The sequence below is a fragment of the Rattus norvegicus genome, chromosome 9 (assembly GCF_021556685.1).
Source record: "Rattus norvegicus strain SHRSP/BbbUtx chromosome 9, alternate assembly SHRSP_T2T, whole genome shotgun sequence".
Lineage (NCBI taxonomy): Eukaryota > Metazoa > Chordata > Mammalia > Rodentia > Muridae > Rattus > Rattus norvegicus.
The window spans coordinates 128,459,542-128,477,781 of record NC_141542.1 but is presented as its reverse complement, the minus strand read 5'-3'; the positions used below and the strand labels follow the sequence as shown (position 1 = coordinate 128,477,781).

The 18,240-nt window shown below is 40.1% G+C and overlaps 1 protein-coding gene across 1 annotated transcript in view; it reads right to left on the bottom strand.

Annotated features, from left to right (window-relative positions):
- Enosf1 (enolase superfamily member 1) overlaps positions 1-16,637 on the bottom strand; it is a 39,154-nt gene extending 22,517 nt beyond the window's left edge. Inside the window, exons 1-6 of the mRNA XM_087569084.1 lie at positions 16,469-16,637; positions 10,703-10,861; positions 9,511-9,583; positions 2,401-2,441; positions 336-429; positions 32-58 (exon numbers count right to left, since the gene is read on the bottom strand). Of these exons, the coding sequence (XP_087425210.1) occupies positions 32-58; positions 336-429; positions 2,401-2,441; positions 9,511-9,583; positions 10,703-10,777 (310 nt within the window). The 5' untranslated portion in view covers positions 10,778-10,861; positions 16,469-16,637. The remainder of the gene's footprint in view (positions 1-31; positions 59-335; positions 430-2,400; positions 2,442-9,510; positions 9,584-10,702; positions 10,862-16,468) is intronic.
- Positions 16,638-18,240: the final 1,603 nt, after the last annotated feature.

The window sequence follows — 18,240 nt, the reverse complement described above, 5'->3', positions numbered from 1 at the left end:
AAATAACTATAATATTAAAGACTCTACTTACCATGTCCACACGTAGCTTCCATAAAGGCTTGATTATAAAGAAAAGAGTTATAAAATATACATAAGGCAGTCATTTTTGTCTGATATGAATACACTAATGGTGACTGGTGACACCAGACATCTGGCTCATTTCCCACCTGATCCCTAACATTCCCACCCCATCCCTAACACCCTCTATGAGTCCTGCTATCCCTAACTGCTTCCTTACCATTGTTGTCCCTTCCCTCTTTTCTTTGACCCTGCTCCAACAAGTTTCTGACTACAGTCATGTATCTTGAGTTGTAGCCACATTATAAAATCATTACCTTTCCTTTTTGCTTTGCCCAGAGGTCCCGCACAGCATTGAGAATGGCTGCTCTGGCCAGACGTTCTACACACCTTTCCTTTCTCTGGACCAATCTGGTTGGGAAACAAAGCACAATAGTTCTTGTGTTAGATGAGAAAAGACATATGGGTTTTCTCTAGGGACATGCTTTGAGAGTTTAAAGACAACCCAGGTGTGGTAGCAGACACCAACACTGGGGTGGAGGGCCCTGAGTTCAAGGCAGACCTGCCTTACACAATAAAGACCCTGTCTCAAACAAAAACTGGCAGCAGTGGAAACTCAGTTTCTGACCCACAGAAAAGTTGCAAAAGTAGAAATAAAAAACCCAAACTCCCTCTCTCCTCTCTCTCTGCATACATAGAATTTTTTCAACTATTTAAAAACAAAGCTGGAGGCATTTTTTGTAATCATAAATACCTATGGATGCATTTATTCTCCTACATATGTCCTCATAATACAGTGATCATATTGATAAAATATTATCTAAAAGATGGCTTGTAGTCAAATCCCACCAATTTTCACAATGTGCTTCTTTTGGCCCTGACTCATCCAATATGGGACCACTTGCATTTAGCTGTCATATGTCTTAGTCTCTTTCATCTAAAATCACTTTTATTTCTTTGAGAGACACTGACATTTGTGGAATTTGGGCCTTGAATTGTCCAGTATCCCTCAATATGGGCTGATTATCACAAATTATATAAGTGATGATGATATCTTGCCTTATAATCAGGGTTATTAAATTACACTACTTTAGTAAGTTAGTGTTTATTTGTTTTCTTTACTATAGAGTTACCATTTTTATTTTCCAAGTAAGTATACTATTGCTCCAGATTTTAGGATTGTTTATGACTCGGCTCACTTAACTTCAGCTATGACAACTATAGTATGGTGTCCTCAGACTAATTAGGTTACATTCTGTTGATAATGATCTTCCCCTTACCTGAATGGGCTCACGGGTTTTTATATTACAAGGGTTATAAGACATTACTATTATATCTATTCTCATGTTCAAATTGTTACATATTCAGCTAATGGGAGCTTCTTCAAGGTGATATTTTTCAAAGCATATTTAACTTACTCTACATAAAGTTAAAATCACAAGTACATTCTCTTGTGCCTTTCTCTTCATGGAAGGGAAATTGAATAGAGCTAAAAAAGAGAAACTTGGTATCGTGAGACAGGAAAAGTCTACATTACTGGAGTTAGAGTCCTTTCATTAGTACTTTATTTTTTCATGCTTTGACCTTATGGCTCAGATACTGATCAATTGATCTCTCTCTCTCTCTCTCTCTCTCTCTCTCTCTCTCTCTCTGAAAACATGATGCTCTTCTATGCTTTTAGTTTTCCTCATATATTTTCTACCCTACTCGCTATTTCTACCATGGCAGTACTACTCATATCCTTCCCCAAGAGGGTTGCCCATTTGGACTTTTATCTTTCAGACCTCTTTATTTTGTCTTTTTGAAACAGATTCTTACTCTGTATCCCAAGTTGGTCTCAAACCCATGTTGATCACAACCTAAGTGCTGAGATTTATAGGCATAAACCACCACCACAGACCTGGCTGCACTTTTTCTAGATACTGGGCACTGTGAAGTACAATAGCTAAACATCTTGAGATCCAGATGCATTCAGATTCAAGTCTCATAGGAAAGAACTGCCTATTTCAAAACATTGATGATCTAAATGGCTCAAGCCTTAATTTAACGAATGAAATTTATGAAAAAATTGAAAATCCTTCTCTACTTTTATATTTGTTACAATCAAAGGACATCATAGACTGTAGAAACATTATTTATAAATATAAATGTTTTATAAAACATATCCCTGAGCTGGAGAAATAGCTCAGAGGATAAGGGCACTTGGTGATCTTTCACAGAACTGGAGTTTCTTAGTACTCACATCAGGTGACTCACAAACTCCATAACATCTGACACCCTCTTCTGGTCTACATAGGTGCACATGCAGAGACACTCACAGACATAGACAGGCACACAGACAGACAGACAGACACATCTTTTAGAACAAAACACATCTCTTACCAGTCTGAGTTGACCATCATGTGTGAGCTGTCTGCAGAAGCCTGTAAAGTCACCAACGACATCCCTGAGACCCTTGTGAACCATGTAGTGGTAAGGGCATTCACGACACAGACAAATATCAAAATAGGATTTCATTCTTGTTCATGCTTTAATATGCAGTCGGGAAACTGAGGCACTAATATACCATGAGCAAATTAGTATGGACTAAAAATACAAAAAATCCATATATACTTTGTAAAATTCCAAAATATATCTGTGCCTACTATAACTAAGAACTAAACACAACTACTACAGCTGGGAGTTTACATATTTTGAGCAAAAATATTTTGATGAGCAAAATCAGAGACCTGCAAGTTTAAATATTCCCAAATTATTTTCCTATTTACTGGGTAATGTGCTGGGCAGTGAGATTCAAAGCTAGACCTTGTTAATGCATTGTTCTGAAAAGATAACACTTTGACTGACATAGCATTTAAATTGATTTTTAAATCCTGGCAAGTAAAGATACTCACTCCACAATAACATACACCACTGAAGATAAAAGTATTTGCATACTACAGAATACTTACACAAAACGTTAAAGTACGTGAAAATCCCATCATAGCATTAAACTTTCTCCCATGACTTATACTGCAGTTTTCATATGCAGTTTGAAGGCTAAACATGATTTGGGTTAACATCACTATCAATTATTTATTTTTGGTGCTTTAAAAGGCTTCGTTGTGTTATTTGAAGAGGTACTAGGAGGGAACTCATGGTAGGACACTTTAGTCCATGTGCCAAAGACCAAAGTAATCATGTCATTAATTTTCCCCCAAACAAATAATTCATTACAAAACACTTTGATAATTTCATTTGGTGTTGTATTGTTTCCACAGTAAATCTTTAGGTCATTTAATAGAATAGATATAGGGGTACAGTTTTACTGTCAATAATATTTAAGAGGAAGACATTTTGAATGCAGCATCATATCAGGTGTGCCTGGCCTCTGACTAATAGAGCTTTCCAGTGATTACACTTTCTGAGTTCCCTTAGGGGCTATTGTTAATGGAATATACAGTCATTCTAGTTAGGATATTTATGCCATAAAACTATTAGAACACAGTATTCTCCCATTCCTTGATGGTTGATATTTTTGTATTAAAACAAAAATCTAAAGTAAGTTAGTGACTAACAGTGAGGTATTTTATTATCTACATTAAACTCTGGCCTCAAGGCTTTGATTGCTGCTATAAATCACTGGGTAAAGCAGCCTATGGTTGTACTACAATAGCAAATGCATTTAACAAAAGCTAAGAATGATCTCAGTATCTATGACTTTAAAAAGTGCATGGAGCAAAGCATAGTAAAAAATTCATCTATAGTATGTGGATTTTTCCTTGCTTGATATGGGGGTGCTGCAAAAATTAACTAAAATTTTCTGTATTCATTATATATTTAGGCTGTGGTACTTTGGCTGTCGCATGGGGAAGTTCATATGTCAAAAATTAGCCTTAAACCACTGAAATGAGAATAGGACCCCTGTTGAAGGAATCAGAGAAAGAACTGGAAGAGCTTGAAGGGTCTTGAGACCCCTTATGAACAACAATGCCAAGCAACCAGAGCTTCCAGGGACTAAGCCACTACCCAAAGTCTATATATGGACTGACCCTGGACTCTGACCTCATAGGTAGCAATGAATATCCTAGTAAGAGCACCAGTGGAAGGGGAAGCCCTGGGTCCTGCTAAGACTGAACCCCCAGTGAACGTGATTGTTGGGGGGAGGGCGGCAATGGGGGAAGGATGGGGAGGGGAACACCCATAAAGAAGGGGAGGGGCAGGGATTAGGGGGATGTTTGCCCGGAAACCGGGAAAGGGAATAACATTCGAAATGTAAATAAGAAATACTCAAGTTAATAAAAAAAATAAAAAAAATTGCCTTAAAGGCAGATTCTTGTTCACTAACCCAGGAGTTTTCTCCTGCAAGATGAGCTGGGAAGGGGAAAAAAAATCAACGAAAAGTCGTCTTTGGTATATTCTCTACATTAATATATACAACCTGCTTAACCTGTTTCTTGTCACACATACCTATTCATACTCCTTAGTAATGAGGAACACACTATTTTTTTCTTATTTTGGGAGGTGATAGTTAACTTAAAATATTAACTTTATAAATAGGTTGATAAAGGTTGCAGGAAGAATCATGCTGAATTAATAACATTTTTCTTTGATTCAAGTTCACAATGAGTCCCATGAAATACATAAGAAGATCAAATTTTTTAAACGGATTCTATCTGGATGTGCTCTGGAAAATGTGGACACCAATAACATTAGTACAAAAGGAGCATATATCAAAATCACAAGGAGATCCCTGCCCTGAGACTCCATCAGGACTGTGGCTAGGGCAGGTAATGCCATCTTAGGACACAGAAGAACAACATTTCATCTGTCTTAAATTATCGAGGTCCCTCCACTGAGGGCTAAAGACAGTGAGGTTCAAAGACTTGCCTTTCAACAGAGTAATCTCAGTGGCCTGCACCAGGTTTTATAAACTCACTGTGTGGATTATGGACTGTGCTAGGATTGTTGATATATAGTATAAGTATGGACAAAGACAACAACTTCATAAAATGCTCAGCACTCAGGCACAATTCAAGTTGCAGAAATACAGAAACAGCTCATGAAACCAATTTACCTTGGTCAGCAGTCCTGACCTTGTGGGAAAAATTTTTTTTTCTTTTTTCTTTTTTCAGAGCTGGGGACCGAACCCAGGGCCTTGCGCTTGCTAGGCAAGCGCTCTACCACTGAGCTAAATCCCCAACCCCATTGTGGGAAATTTTTAAGAGGAGACCCTTGACTTAAGGGGAAAGTAGGATGTGGGGATGAGTTGCTGAATCCTTCTCTGGTCTCAGCAGATAGGTTATTAACTCTTGGGACTCACCTCTGTTCTAAACCTTCCCCAAGCCTTGAGTGAAGGATAGAAATTTTCTCTGTGCATTTTAGGTACATTTTTAAAAAATATTAATTTTCACAATGTATTATTAATTTACTTTTTATATCTGATTCCAAGTAAATTCATCATTCTTCTTATATGGGACTCTACTTTGTTATTCTTTCTCTGCGTATGTATGTATGTATGTATGTATGTATGTATGTATGTATGTATGTATATGTTTGAGTTGTTAGTGTTTCCTTGCATTTTTGCATGGGCACCATACACATGCCTGGTACCTGTGGAGGCCAGGAGGTGACACCAGATTTAAAAATGTTTGTAAACTGCCCTGTGGTACTCATAATTACCCAGGTCCTCTGCCAGAACAAGTGCTTTTAACAGCTGGGCTATCAGGCATGCCAAGGTATGCTTGTGGAGTTCAGAGGACAACCTGCCACAAGAAGTTGCTTTACTTCTGTCATGTAAGTTATGGGAATTGAGCTCAAGTTGTCAGAATTGGCGGCAAACAACTTTATCCACTGAGTCATCTCACCAGCTGTTTTTTATTTTCCTTTTAAAAATTATGTTTCTGTGCTAGACAGATGGTTCAGTGGTTAAGAGCACTGACTGATCTTCCACAAACTCTTGAGTTCAAATCCTAGCAACCATATGGTGGCTCACAACCATCTGTAACAAGATCTGATGCCCTCTTCTGATGTGTCTAAAGACAGCTACGGTGTACTTATATATAATAATAAATCTTTTAAAAATTACATTTCTAGGGCTGGAGAGATGGCTCACCAGTTAAGAGCACTGACTGCTCTTCCAGAGGCTCTGAGTTCAATTCCTAACAACCACATGGTGGCTCAAAACCATATGTAATGGGGATCTGATGCCCTCTTCTGGTGTTTCTGAAGGTAGTGACAGTGTACCCACATACATGAAATAAATAAATAAATCTTTAAGAATGTGTCTCAGGGGTTGGGGATTTAGGCAAGCGCTAGGCCCTGGGTTCGGTCCCCAGCTCCGAAAAAAAAAAAAAAAGAATGTGTCTCCACATGCTCCACTATGTTCATAGCAGCCTTATTTATAATAGCCAGAAGCTGGAAAGAACCCAGATGCCTTTCAACAGAGGAATGGATACAGAAAATGTGGTACATCTACACAATGGAATATTACTCAGCTATCAAATCAAAAACAATGACTTTATGAAATTCATAGGCAAATGGAGGGAACTGGAAAATATCATCCTGAGTGAGGTAACCCAATCACAGAAAAACACACATGGTATGCACTCATTGATAAGTGGCTATTAGCCCAAATGCTTGTATTACCCTAGATGCACAGAACACATGAAACTCAAGAAGGATGATCAAAATGGGAATGCTTCACTCCTTCTTTAAAAGGGGAACAAGAATACCCTTGGCAGGGAAGAGAGAGGCAAAGATTAAAACAGAGACTGAAGGAACACCCATTCAGAGCCTGCCCCACATGTGGCCCATACATATACAGCCACCCAATTAGACAAGATGGATGAAGCAAAGAAGTGCAGACCGACAGGAGCCGGATGTAGATCGCTCCCGAGAGACACAGCCAGAATACAACAAATATAGAGGTGAATGCCAGCAGCAAACCACTGAACTGAGAATGGGACCACCGTTGAAGGAATCAGAGAAAGGACTGGAAGAGCTTGAAGGGGCTTGAGACCCCATATGAACAACAATGCCAAGCAACCAGAGCTTCCAGGGACAAAGCCACTACCCAAAGACTATACATGGACTGACCCTGGGCTCCAACCTCATAGGTAGCAATGAATAGCCTAGTAAGAGCACCAGTGGAAGGGGAAGCCCTTGGCCCTGCCAAGACTGAACCCCCAGTGAACGTGATTGTTGGGGGGAGGGTGGTAATAGGGGAAGGATGGGGAGGGGAAATCCAGAGAGAAGGGGAGGGGCATGTTGAAGGGGAATAACAATAACAATTGAAATGTAAATAAGAAATACTGAAGTTAATAAAGGTTAAAAAAAAAAAAAGAATGTGTCTCCAGTCAAGTGCAGATTAGACTGACTTGCAAGATGACTAATAAATGCCCTGTGGGGTGATCTGGGAAAAACTGCAATGGAGCAAATTAGGTGGTATCCACTGAAAATCTGAAAATTTTTCTCTTGTTATTTGCACACACATGTAAACTTATTTGTTTTTTACTTGTTTGAAAATATCTGTTGAAACTAATCTTGTGAAAGAGACCTTCTTGAACTTCTTGAACACTGTACTATGCATATATGTTGTGAAAGTAGACAAAAGGATATATTTAAATGTTCTAGAGAGGGACTGGGGAGATGGCTCAGTTGATTAAGTACTTGTCTTGCAAGAATGAGGACTTGAGTTCAAGCCCTAAAACCCATGTTAAAAAAAACAAAAGCTGAGTGTGATAAAGTGCACTTGTAATTCATACATACATACATACATACATACATACATACATACATACATACATACATACATACTGGGGAGGTGAAGATAGGTTGATCTTGGCATTGTTGATTTCAGGCAAATGAGAAACACTGTCTCAAAAAACAAGGTGGGGGGGGGGCTGGAGAGATGGCTCAGTGGTTAAGAGCACTGGACTGCTCTTCCAGAGGTCCTGAGTTCAATTCCCTGCAACCACATGGTGGCTCACAACCATCTGTAAAGAGATCCGATGCCCTCTTCTGGTGTGTCTGAAGACAGCTACAGTGTACTTATATATAATAAATGAATAAATCTTTAAAAAAAAAAAACAAAAAAAACCCCAAGGTGGATGGCACCTGAGAAACAACATCTGAAGTTGATCTCTGGATTCCACATGTATGCTGACATGTGCAAGCTACCTGTACATACACAGAATCAATCCAATCCAATCCATCCATCCATCCATCCATCCATCCATCCATCAACATGTTCTAGATAAAGTGCTTTGGGACATCCAGTTCTTCGATTGTTAAGTACCAGTTTGGATTTAGTTTTCTGTCTCTAAAATAAGAGGGAGTTCAGTATCATCACTAAGATCTCATCCAGCTTTGAGAAAGGTTACAACATACTCAGTGTTTTCAGTTTAGAAAAACAAGAAGGAAGCTTATCCATGGATCAGTGTGAGCCATCAAATAATATTTCTGAAAAGCAGCTTGGTATGAAATACTGTGAGCTGAGTAGACTCACAGCACATACGACAATAAATGATCCTACATATTAGGACATATCTGTTCTCCTCTCACCCTCAGCCACTTGCCTTTTTTAGTCCTCAAAGCTCTACAATAGCATCAAGTTAAAAAGCAGTTGTTAATATTCTGCTAGTTATACGCTGACATAGGGAAATTGATATAGATTTAAGAATTTTCCAGCAAACTAGAGATAATTATGGGGAAAGACCAAATACTGTTAGTTTTCAGTTTCTCCCAGCAAAGCAACAAATTACAAAGTCTTGTTTTTATTCCATGAGCAGGACAACTACAGAGAAAGATAAAGTAAAAATGAACTCTACATGGAAAGGAAACATTCTGGGAACTTGAGAGAGTTCTCAAACACCAACTTCTGGGTCCTTCCCTAGAGTGCGCATAATGCCAGAGCCTTTGAGTCCATCTTCTGAATTTATCTCTGATGACATAGGCAGCTGAGCAGTGAGGATCTGTGTGCTGTAGGAAAAAGAGTCCCAAAATGCAAACACATTTTTAATCCCAGCACTTGGAAAGCAGAGATGGTGGATCTCTGAGAGTTAAAGGCCAGCCTGGTCTACAGAGCAAGTTCCAAGACAGCCAAGGCTACACAGAGAAACCCTGTCTAGAAAAGAAAATAGAAATGCTATGAGGGATATACAGAGCTCCAATCTGATAAAAACACTTGATGTACCCCAGAGAGCAGAGCAGAGATCTGAATGAACTGAAGAAAAGTATTCCTAAGGATTCACACTAGTACAGAAATATAATGTACCCAGTTTTAGGGGATCAGTGAGATGGAATCCAAGACTTGTACATGCTTAGCATATACTTTCCTGCTAAGCTCCTTCCTGGGCCCCAAGTGATTATATTCTTAAACCAGTTTGCAATGTCAGTTTTTGGTTTTGAGTTTATTTTTAAACCCAAGAGTTTTGGATCAAATCTCCCTAAAAAGATTTACCTTCATAAGTAATTTCAAATAGAATGAATACAAGATTTTAGAAAACTCACATATAAAATTGGACAGCTCTTCATTGTAGCAGCAATGGAGACTGACAATGCAACAGTTCATATTCAGAAACCACTGGGAGAAAATAGAAATAAAACTTTAAGACAAATTAACTTGTTGATTCATGTTGCTACATGTTGCATTTGATTTTCTACTCCTGAACAATATTTTATTAACTCATCCTTTGACAATTTTCATACATATATACAATACGCTCTAGACATACTCACACTGCTCCCCATCTTCCTCCAGTCCCTATAAACTCCCAACTTCTCCCACCATATCTTCTTCACACTATCATTTATTCTTGTTTTGTGAACCTTTGAGTTTAACTAGAGTCATCCATGAGTGGGCATGGATCCAGAGCTACCCATGAGAGTATGGGTAACTTACTGATGGCTATTAACACTGAAGACAGTGACTCCCTGCCCCTACAGCAGCCATCCACTGCCAATAGCTCCCTGTGGAGGGGCCACAACCCCGAGTCCCTCCCCCACACATGACTGAATACCGAATATAGCAAGTCTTCAAACAGCAATTTTGATAAATTTTTACTGTCCAATTACTATGAAACTCAATGTGGCTTGTTGATATGGAAGAAGTAGTTTTTTTTTTTTTAATTCTAAGGTATCATCACTAGAAAATTTTCATATAGTGTGGCTGGGTGGGGGAAAAACCTAGGACCAGAGGGGAAGATGTTTAAGTGATGACATGTGGTCAATTATACTAGCACAGTAGTTAGTTCAAGAAGAAGAACTAGATCTTGGGGAAATTTTCTTGAAGGAGCAAAGACCACAGAGATATGCAAAAGAGCATAGAAAGCAATACAAACCCCAGAGGCATTTTTGTTTTCAACAGAGAAGTAAAAGGTCCACAACAGCATTGGTGTGAAAGTGAATAAAGGTTTATAGATGGCATGGACACTGAAAAAGCCAGGCAGAAGGTCTAAATATGTTAGTAAGGAATGTAGGCCACAACGATTGAAGACGTGTTTTGCATAAGGCTAAGAAAATTTATTACTGTCATTATTCATGTTGTATAATAATTATTGTGTCAAGCACATTCTAAAAACTTTATATTACTCATTTGATCTTCACAGTGATGTGAAGTAGGTGCTATTGTTCTTGTTTCAGAGATGAGCAATGTGAATTTTAAAGAGGTTTAGTAATCTGTCCGAGGTCATAATGTGAGTACCTGATGGAGGCCATTCAGTGCAGGAGTGGGAGGTAAGGTAGGTGTGAATGACAGATGGGAGGTCTGAGTTGACATCAGAGTCCAGTGCAGGATGATGAGATGCTGAGTACAGCCTGTGTGTCACACTGCAGATTGCTTCAGGGGACACAAATGTCTGTTCTTGAAGGAGTTACAATCAGGAAGATATAGTTACCAAAACTCTAATAATATCACAGTTAGTCCCAAAAAGATGAATACTATGAAAGACTGGCAGAGGGTATTGTCAGATGAATATACTCAGAGGTGGAGCAGGTCATAAGAGGTTGGACTCTAAGGCAATTTGTGGAGGATTGACGTTTCCCAACACAGGAGAAGGACCTGTGAAGGAACAGGACCACAGGAGAGATAAGTGCAATAGTTTGAATATAGTTTGTATACACAATAACTTTTACTGAAGCTTGATCCCTAATAGAGGTGTGTTTGGAAGTTTTTAATTTATTCAAACTTTTAATAGTAAGTTTTTAATTTTTTGAAGTTAAAATATAATCATGTCACTGCCTCTATTCCCTTTCCTTCCTTTAGACCATTCTGTGTACCTAACCTCACTTTCTTTCTCTCAAATTCACAGTCTTTGGCCTCTTTTTAAAAATTGTTGTTATATTAAATATAATTTCCTAAATATATAATCTAGTCAGTTTATGACCTCTACAAAGAAAATTCTCTTTGTAACATATAAAGACCATCATAGAAAACTATACCTGGTCAAAATGCAGAAAACAGGTGATGGTGTGATGCTCAGCCCAACCGATCGACCCACAATATAACTCCTCCATTTAAGGCTCAGTGAACATCTCAGAAGATAATGGAAATATTATAAGAGCCAGAAGAACAGGATTCTGCTGTGATGTTGCATCTCTTAGAAATGTCAGGGAAGCTACACCATTGAGGTGTTAAAGTCAATCCTGAACTGTTGACTATTGAAGGACAGTAAGTTATTTGTACCCCGATGGGGAAATGCCTTTCTGAAGACTACACTAGGTCTTTTAAGATTGGATAATGGCTGGGTATGGTGGTGAGTACCTGAAATCCCACCATTTGGAAGGTAAAGGCAGGAAGATCACAGGTGTTTAAGGTAATCCTCAGATTTATAGCAAAGGAATACATGAGGCACTTTCTAAAAAAACAACAACAACAAAAACAAAAAACAAAAAACAAAACAAAACAAAAAAAAACCCCAAAGAAAAATAAGCCTTGATTAGTTTCATAAGACCAGATTGTCAGAAAACTGGTTATCTCTCTTGGTTTCTCTTACACTCATGCTCTTTGCATGTGTGTCTGCTTCCTTTTTCTTCTTTATCATTATACAATTCTGCACCAGGTGCTCACTGGAAGTTGAGCAGAGGGTGACACCATGTTCTTCCTCCTCCATACCTATCACCTATAGAAACCTGTTTTTTTTTTTCATAAATAATAGCCTTGAGGATCTTGTTACAGTAACATAAAACAGAGTAAGATTGTAACAGTGGTGGTGAAGGCAATAATGTATTCAAAAGTTTGTATCTGTGGTAGTTTGAATAAGAATGGCCCCATAGGCTTATATAATTGACTGGTTACCAGTTGGCAAACTGTTTAGGACTGAGTGTGGTATTACTGGAGGAGGTATGTTACTGGGTCACTGGGGTGAGCTTTTAGGTTTCAAAAGCCCATGCCAACCCAAGTCTCCTATCCCTGCCCTTTCTCCCTCCCTACACTTGCAAATTTGGATCAGGTGTGATCTCTCAGCTACTGTTTCAGTGCCATGCCTGCCTGCTTCCATGGTCATGCTATGATGGTCATGGACTAACCCTCTGAAACCATAAGCAATCCCCCAACTAAATGCTTAAGAAAGCCACTTGATCATGGTGTATCTTTATAGCAATAGAACAGTAACCAAAATAGTACCTATCCTGGTTTAGAACAACAATTAGGTTCTTGAAGTGGAAATTAAAGAGATGATACTAAAAGCAAAATTCCAAGGATTAAACTCTCCTAGGTTGTTTCTGGATTACAGGATTACATTGCTTTTTAAAGTAATAAGAAAAAGAAATCCCCCATTAAAGTTGTAGGAGAGAGTTATTAATAGGACAAGATGAGCCAAATATAACTTGAAGCTTCTGAGTCTTTGTGACTGAAAGCAAGATCATAGAGGATCAGAAGGAAGTGAATATCTAGGGAGTGGGAAATAGAAGGCAAAGGTCTCTGATTTAGATGGTGTTGAACATGAAGGCAAAAAAATATTTTTGAACAGAACAGAAAATGTCTAGAGAGCAGCTAGATCTGAGGTGAAAAGGCACATTTGGAAATGGAATCAGAAAGACTCTGTAAAAAAAAAAATAAAAAGAAGGGCCCAGAAGTTGAAAAGATTGAGTGTCATCATAGTGGGGCTACAGAGTGAGATGGGAAAGCCTTGAAGAGGAAAGAAGGGGACAGCACAGAAATGGGATCAGATTCAGATGAAATAGCAGATAGCCTGAGAAGTGGCAGAGAGACCAGGGGAATGGAAGAAGAAATAAAAACGCCAATTCCAGGAGCAGGGAAACAATGAATTTCAGATTAGAAAGGAAGTAAATAGATATAAACAAGGAAACAGACAAAAGGCATAAAAGTGACCAGGTGAAGAAAGCAAAGGGAACCAAATATAAATTCAGTCAAGTTCAGAATGTTCTAAGAAAGGGGAATAACCATTGGAAAAGGAGACAGTTAAAGAGTCTGGAGAGATGGCTCAGAGGTCAAGAGCACTGGATGTTCTTCCAGGGGACCTAGGTTCAATTCCTAGCATCCACATGTTGGCTCACATCCATTTATAATTCCATTCCCATTGGGATCCAATGCCCTCTGCTGGCCTCCATGGGCACCAGGCATGCCCAAGGCATGCACGCACGCATGCACGCATGCATGCATACATACATACATACATACATACATACAGAACAGTCATACACATAAATAAATAAGTCTAAATCTTACATTGCAGGATATTTGATCACACTGTGAACCTAAAGACTGTTATTTGCTGGAAAAAAAAAGGTAGCTTTAGAGCACACCTTTAATCCTTCTGGCTGGAGTACACACTTTTAGTCCCACACAATGAAGATAAGGTTAGAGAAGGAAGCATCCATGCTTGAAAGTGATTTGTAATTGAGTGGCAGACAAAGTGACGAATCAGAGGTCTGACAGAATGGGATATGCCAACTCTCATGAGAAGAGAGAGGAAAGGGAAGGTACTTAGGGAGACAGGAGGAGGCAGTTTTTACCAGGACAGCTGTACAGAGACAGGCTAGACACAGGTGAAGACAAATGAAGCTAGAGAACAAGAAGGATCCAGAAGATTAGAACAGATTGCCAGAGTTCAGAGGCTAGAAGCTTCCAGGACTTAGGCCTAGGTTAGCAGGTGGAGACAAGAAGCCCCAGGGATAACAGTTACAAACAGGAGAATAAAAGATACTTTTACAAACTTAAAAAATATATTTCTAACAAAATTAATGAGAGTGAGATGGAAAGACTCAGGGGTGAAGGTATGGGAAGGGAGCCTTGGGAGTTCAGAAGGGGAAGATTGTGGACATAAGGGACTCTTAGTTTTGGAGCATGACGTGGCAGGGGACAAATACGAGAGGATCAGTTTGGAGATGGACAGGAAAAGACCAAGGGTACCCTGTCTTCCGTGTGAATGATGGCAGCAATGCATGGACATCTCTAACTGCTGAGGGTTAAGAACTAGATCCCAGAGGAGAAAGAACTAGGTAGCTCACAGTGAGGGGAGGGAAAAGCAAAACTATTGCCAAGAGATGGTCAAGTAGCAACTGGGCTATGAGCTCACAGCTGTGGCGCTCACTTGGTGAGCACCTGATGTAAGCAAAGAATTCATACACATGGCTTGAGTGTTCCAAATACTTGCTTTCACAGACACTGAGGACAGTGAGGATCTTTCCCATGAAAGGTTCATTGCTACTGAGTGCTGGAAAGCAGCTGGACTGCGAAGTCTAGTTAGTCCAAGACTAACAAAGTCATCACCATCAAGAACTGCAAGCTGCATATTCTGTAAGAAATGTTCCACATACTATATCCACCTTATCTCCCCAAGAGCTTCTAACACAGATCATTTCTCCTCATCCCGAGTTCTTACCCAGCCAAGGCCCAGAAGTATATTCTGTTTCTTAAATGTTCCTATACAAACCTTGTTGTTTTAACACTACAAGTCGGGTTTATTCCAATCCTTTCTGCTTTAGTTTCCCCATCAATAAGTGATAAAGTCAACTCCTGTTGGGAGCCTTCTCTATATAAGGCTCTTTTCAGGCACTAACACAAAGTAAATACTGTTGGATCTATTTTACAGATGAGAAAATCTAGGCTTTAAGAGATTATATGATTTGTTCTCAACTGCTAAGCCTCACAGAGGTGAAGACAGTCAAATTTAATGAGGCGTATGGATTTTACAAATTGCTAAAATGATGAACATTTACATGTAAGTCCACAAAGGACTGTGACTGGATTTTTAAGGCATTAACTATAATATTTTATAACATTATGTATTATATATAATGGCACAGGGAGTTTTAAAGGTCCCAGAATAGAGATCATTCTTCTGCATTAAAATATTCATTTAGTTTTGAGAGCCCGTTTTTAAATGAAAATTGCAGGTAAAATGTTACACTGTAAATTATAGTTCCTGGGGATGACTCCCTGACCATATTTCTCTTCCTTGGGGACAGGTAACCATGACTCTTAACACTGATGCTCCTTGATCCTGGGCTTCCATACATTCACTCTGCACGGATGCAACTCTTGGTAATTTAGTGTGACATCTCATGGGTGGATCGGGAAGAGCCAGGAGACACTCACGGCTGACAAGACTAGACTTCAACACATCATTTAAGTTAGGCATCAGCCAGATGACTCTAACAGTCTCAGCTAGCAAGAAAGGCCGTCAGCACTGAGGAGGGAGCCCAAATCTACGCCCTTCCTTTATTTCCTCTCTTAAGACATAGATAGGACTCTTTATGTTAAGTTTTAGGTACACTGACTTCACAGGAATGCCCTCTCAAGTGACCCACCGTCGCTAGACACTTGGATTCATAGCCTGACTGTGACACTTTCATTCCACTGATGAGCAAAGGGTAGCAGAAAGGCGGAGTCTTCACAAAGTCACTCAGTGAGCTGTGGCAGAGGCAGGATCATCACCCCACATTCCCAGCCTGGGAGTTCCTGGTCCCCATCACTTGCCCCACAAGGACATAGCTAGCACTGCATTCTCCTGCCTCGCTGGTGGGGACTCAACCAAACCTTGGTCTTGGTCCTCTGCATTCTACCCTTTCTAGGAAAACCTGAGTTGTAAAACTAAGGCGAAACTCTTACTCTCTCTGCCTTTTTCTTTCTCAATCCCTGACCCCATTTTCCCTCTCCCCCCTTCCCCTCCCCCTTCTCTCCACATGTATTCCTGACTGCTCGCCCGCGCTCGCTCTCTGTCTGTCTGTCTGTCTGTCTGTCTTTCCCTGCCTCTACTTCGTTCTCAATCCCCTTTCTCATGTCCTAAATAAACTCTATTCTTATTAAAAAAAAAAAAAACAAAAAACACTAAGGCGAAAAAAAAGAGAAACAAAAGGAAAAGGAATTCCCCTCCCCTCCCCGAGTGGGTAGCAAGTGCTGGCTACTCCAGCTCCTAAGGGAGGCTTCTGCTCTGCCTCTAGTCCTTCTTCACTTCACTGTGGCCGTTCGCCTCGCTCCTGTGAACCCTGTGGCCCGCGCGCTTACCGTGGCGCCGGAGCCGTGACCACCTAGCGATGTAGAAAAGCGCAGGTTATGGACCGAGAGCCCGCAGATCCTGCCGCGCTCCTTTTCGAACGCACTGGGGAGCCTGCGGCTGGAGCCGTGGGTGGCCTCGCGAGCCCCGGACCTGGCCCGGTGTCTTCAGCCGCTCTGTGGGAGGCCGGAGTAGGGGTGGGGTTCTGGTGATGATTGGTCGGTTCTCTGGGGGCGTGGTCGCACACCTGTTCTTTGATTTCAAGCCTGCCGGAGCCAGGCGCCTGGATCCCAGAATCTCAGAAAATGACACATGGGATCGCCAGCCTCTAGGCAGGAGTGCGGCCCCCAATGAACCAGCTTGGCTTTTCCAAGGAGGACAGCAGTGGGAAGCCAGGTATGGCCCGCGTGTGGCAGCGCAGAGTTGTGATTGCTGCCCCGCACAAACTTGTTAAAGTTTGTTTATGGGTACGAACTTCATCACACAGGACCAAATCAGCTGGAGGATGTTATTTGCTTGTTATTTAAAAAAAAAAAAAAGCAAGTGCAGATGCCCACAATTGTGCTCATAACCACTTGGGACTTCATTTACCCTTCCTTGCTTGTGAGTTAGTACAGACACCTGCAACCAAGCATGTCACATGAGTCACAACTGAGGGACTGCCCTCAGATAGACACAAAAAGAAATTTTAAAGGTGATCCTATTCTTCACCATATGATAAATCGATCACATTCCTGCGATGCAAATTGCTTTAAATTATCTCTCATCTGCCCAGCTGTGAAAGATTGGTGGGAGGAAAGATATTTACGTTGTGTGTGGCGCAGTGTGACTGTGAATTCAGAGATGTTAAGTGTCTTACCCAAGGCCACAAAGTCAGTCAAGTGGTAATGCCTTAGCATCAAAGCTGGGACCTTCCTGCAAATGTGGAGGCTTATTTGGGGAGACTACACAGGGTCCATCTGAGAACAGAGCGCTGAGGACATATTCCACGTTCCCTGACTCAAAGTTTACACATACATGTATTTTCATATTATTTAGAGACTCACTGATAATGGGGAGATGGTTCAGTAGCTAAAGCACTTGCCAAACGAATGTGAAGACCCGAGCCCATATAAAGTTAGGGGCGGTAGCATGGGTCCCGCAGGGAGACTGGAAGCATGAGCATAATCCACATTGATTAATTCTTTTAATTAATTCAATTGATTAATTGTTTTGTTTTGTTTTGCCTTGAAGCAAAATGAAGTCCCAAATGGTATGAGCACAACTGAGGGCACCTGCTTTTTTTTTTTTTTTTTTTTTTTAAACAAGCAAGTAACATCCTCCAACTGATTTAGTCCTGTGGAAATTTAAGCACCAGGTTGCCATTCTTTTTCCAGAAAAATTTCCAAAAGTCTGAAATGAAAATGTTAATGTAACTACTGTTTTTTTAAACATTACCAACTACTTAACTTCTTTCTCCTAAAATGGTGTGTAGGCCAGGAAAACTTTTCTATGTTTCCTTTGTCTTTCTCTTGGAAAACCAGCCTATTAATTGTTTTTACTATTTGCCTCAAGATCTGAAAGTTAACTGCTAAGGTCCAGCTGTAATTGATGACCCAAGTGAAAACCTAAAGGCTGTCTCAGAATAGATAATTTTGGTAACACAGTGTAAAGAATGGCTGTATCATTTGTAAAACTCCCAACAACCCCTAATGAGGCAAGCAGGAATTATCTACTCCTGTTAAAGCTAAAAAAGAGAAGTTCTAGGATGAGTTCAACTAGTAAGACATTGAGACTAATATAT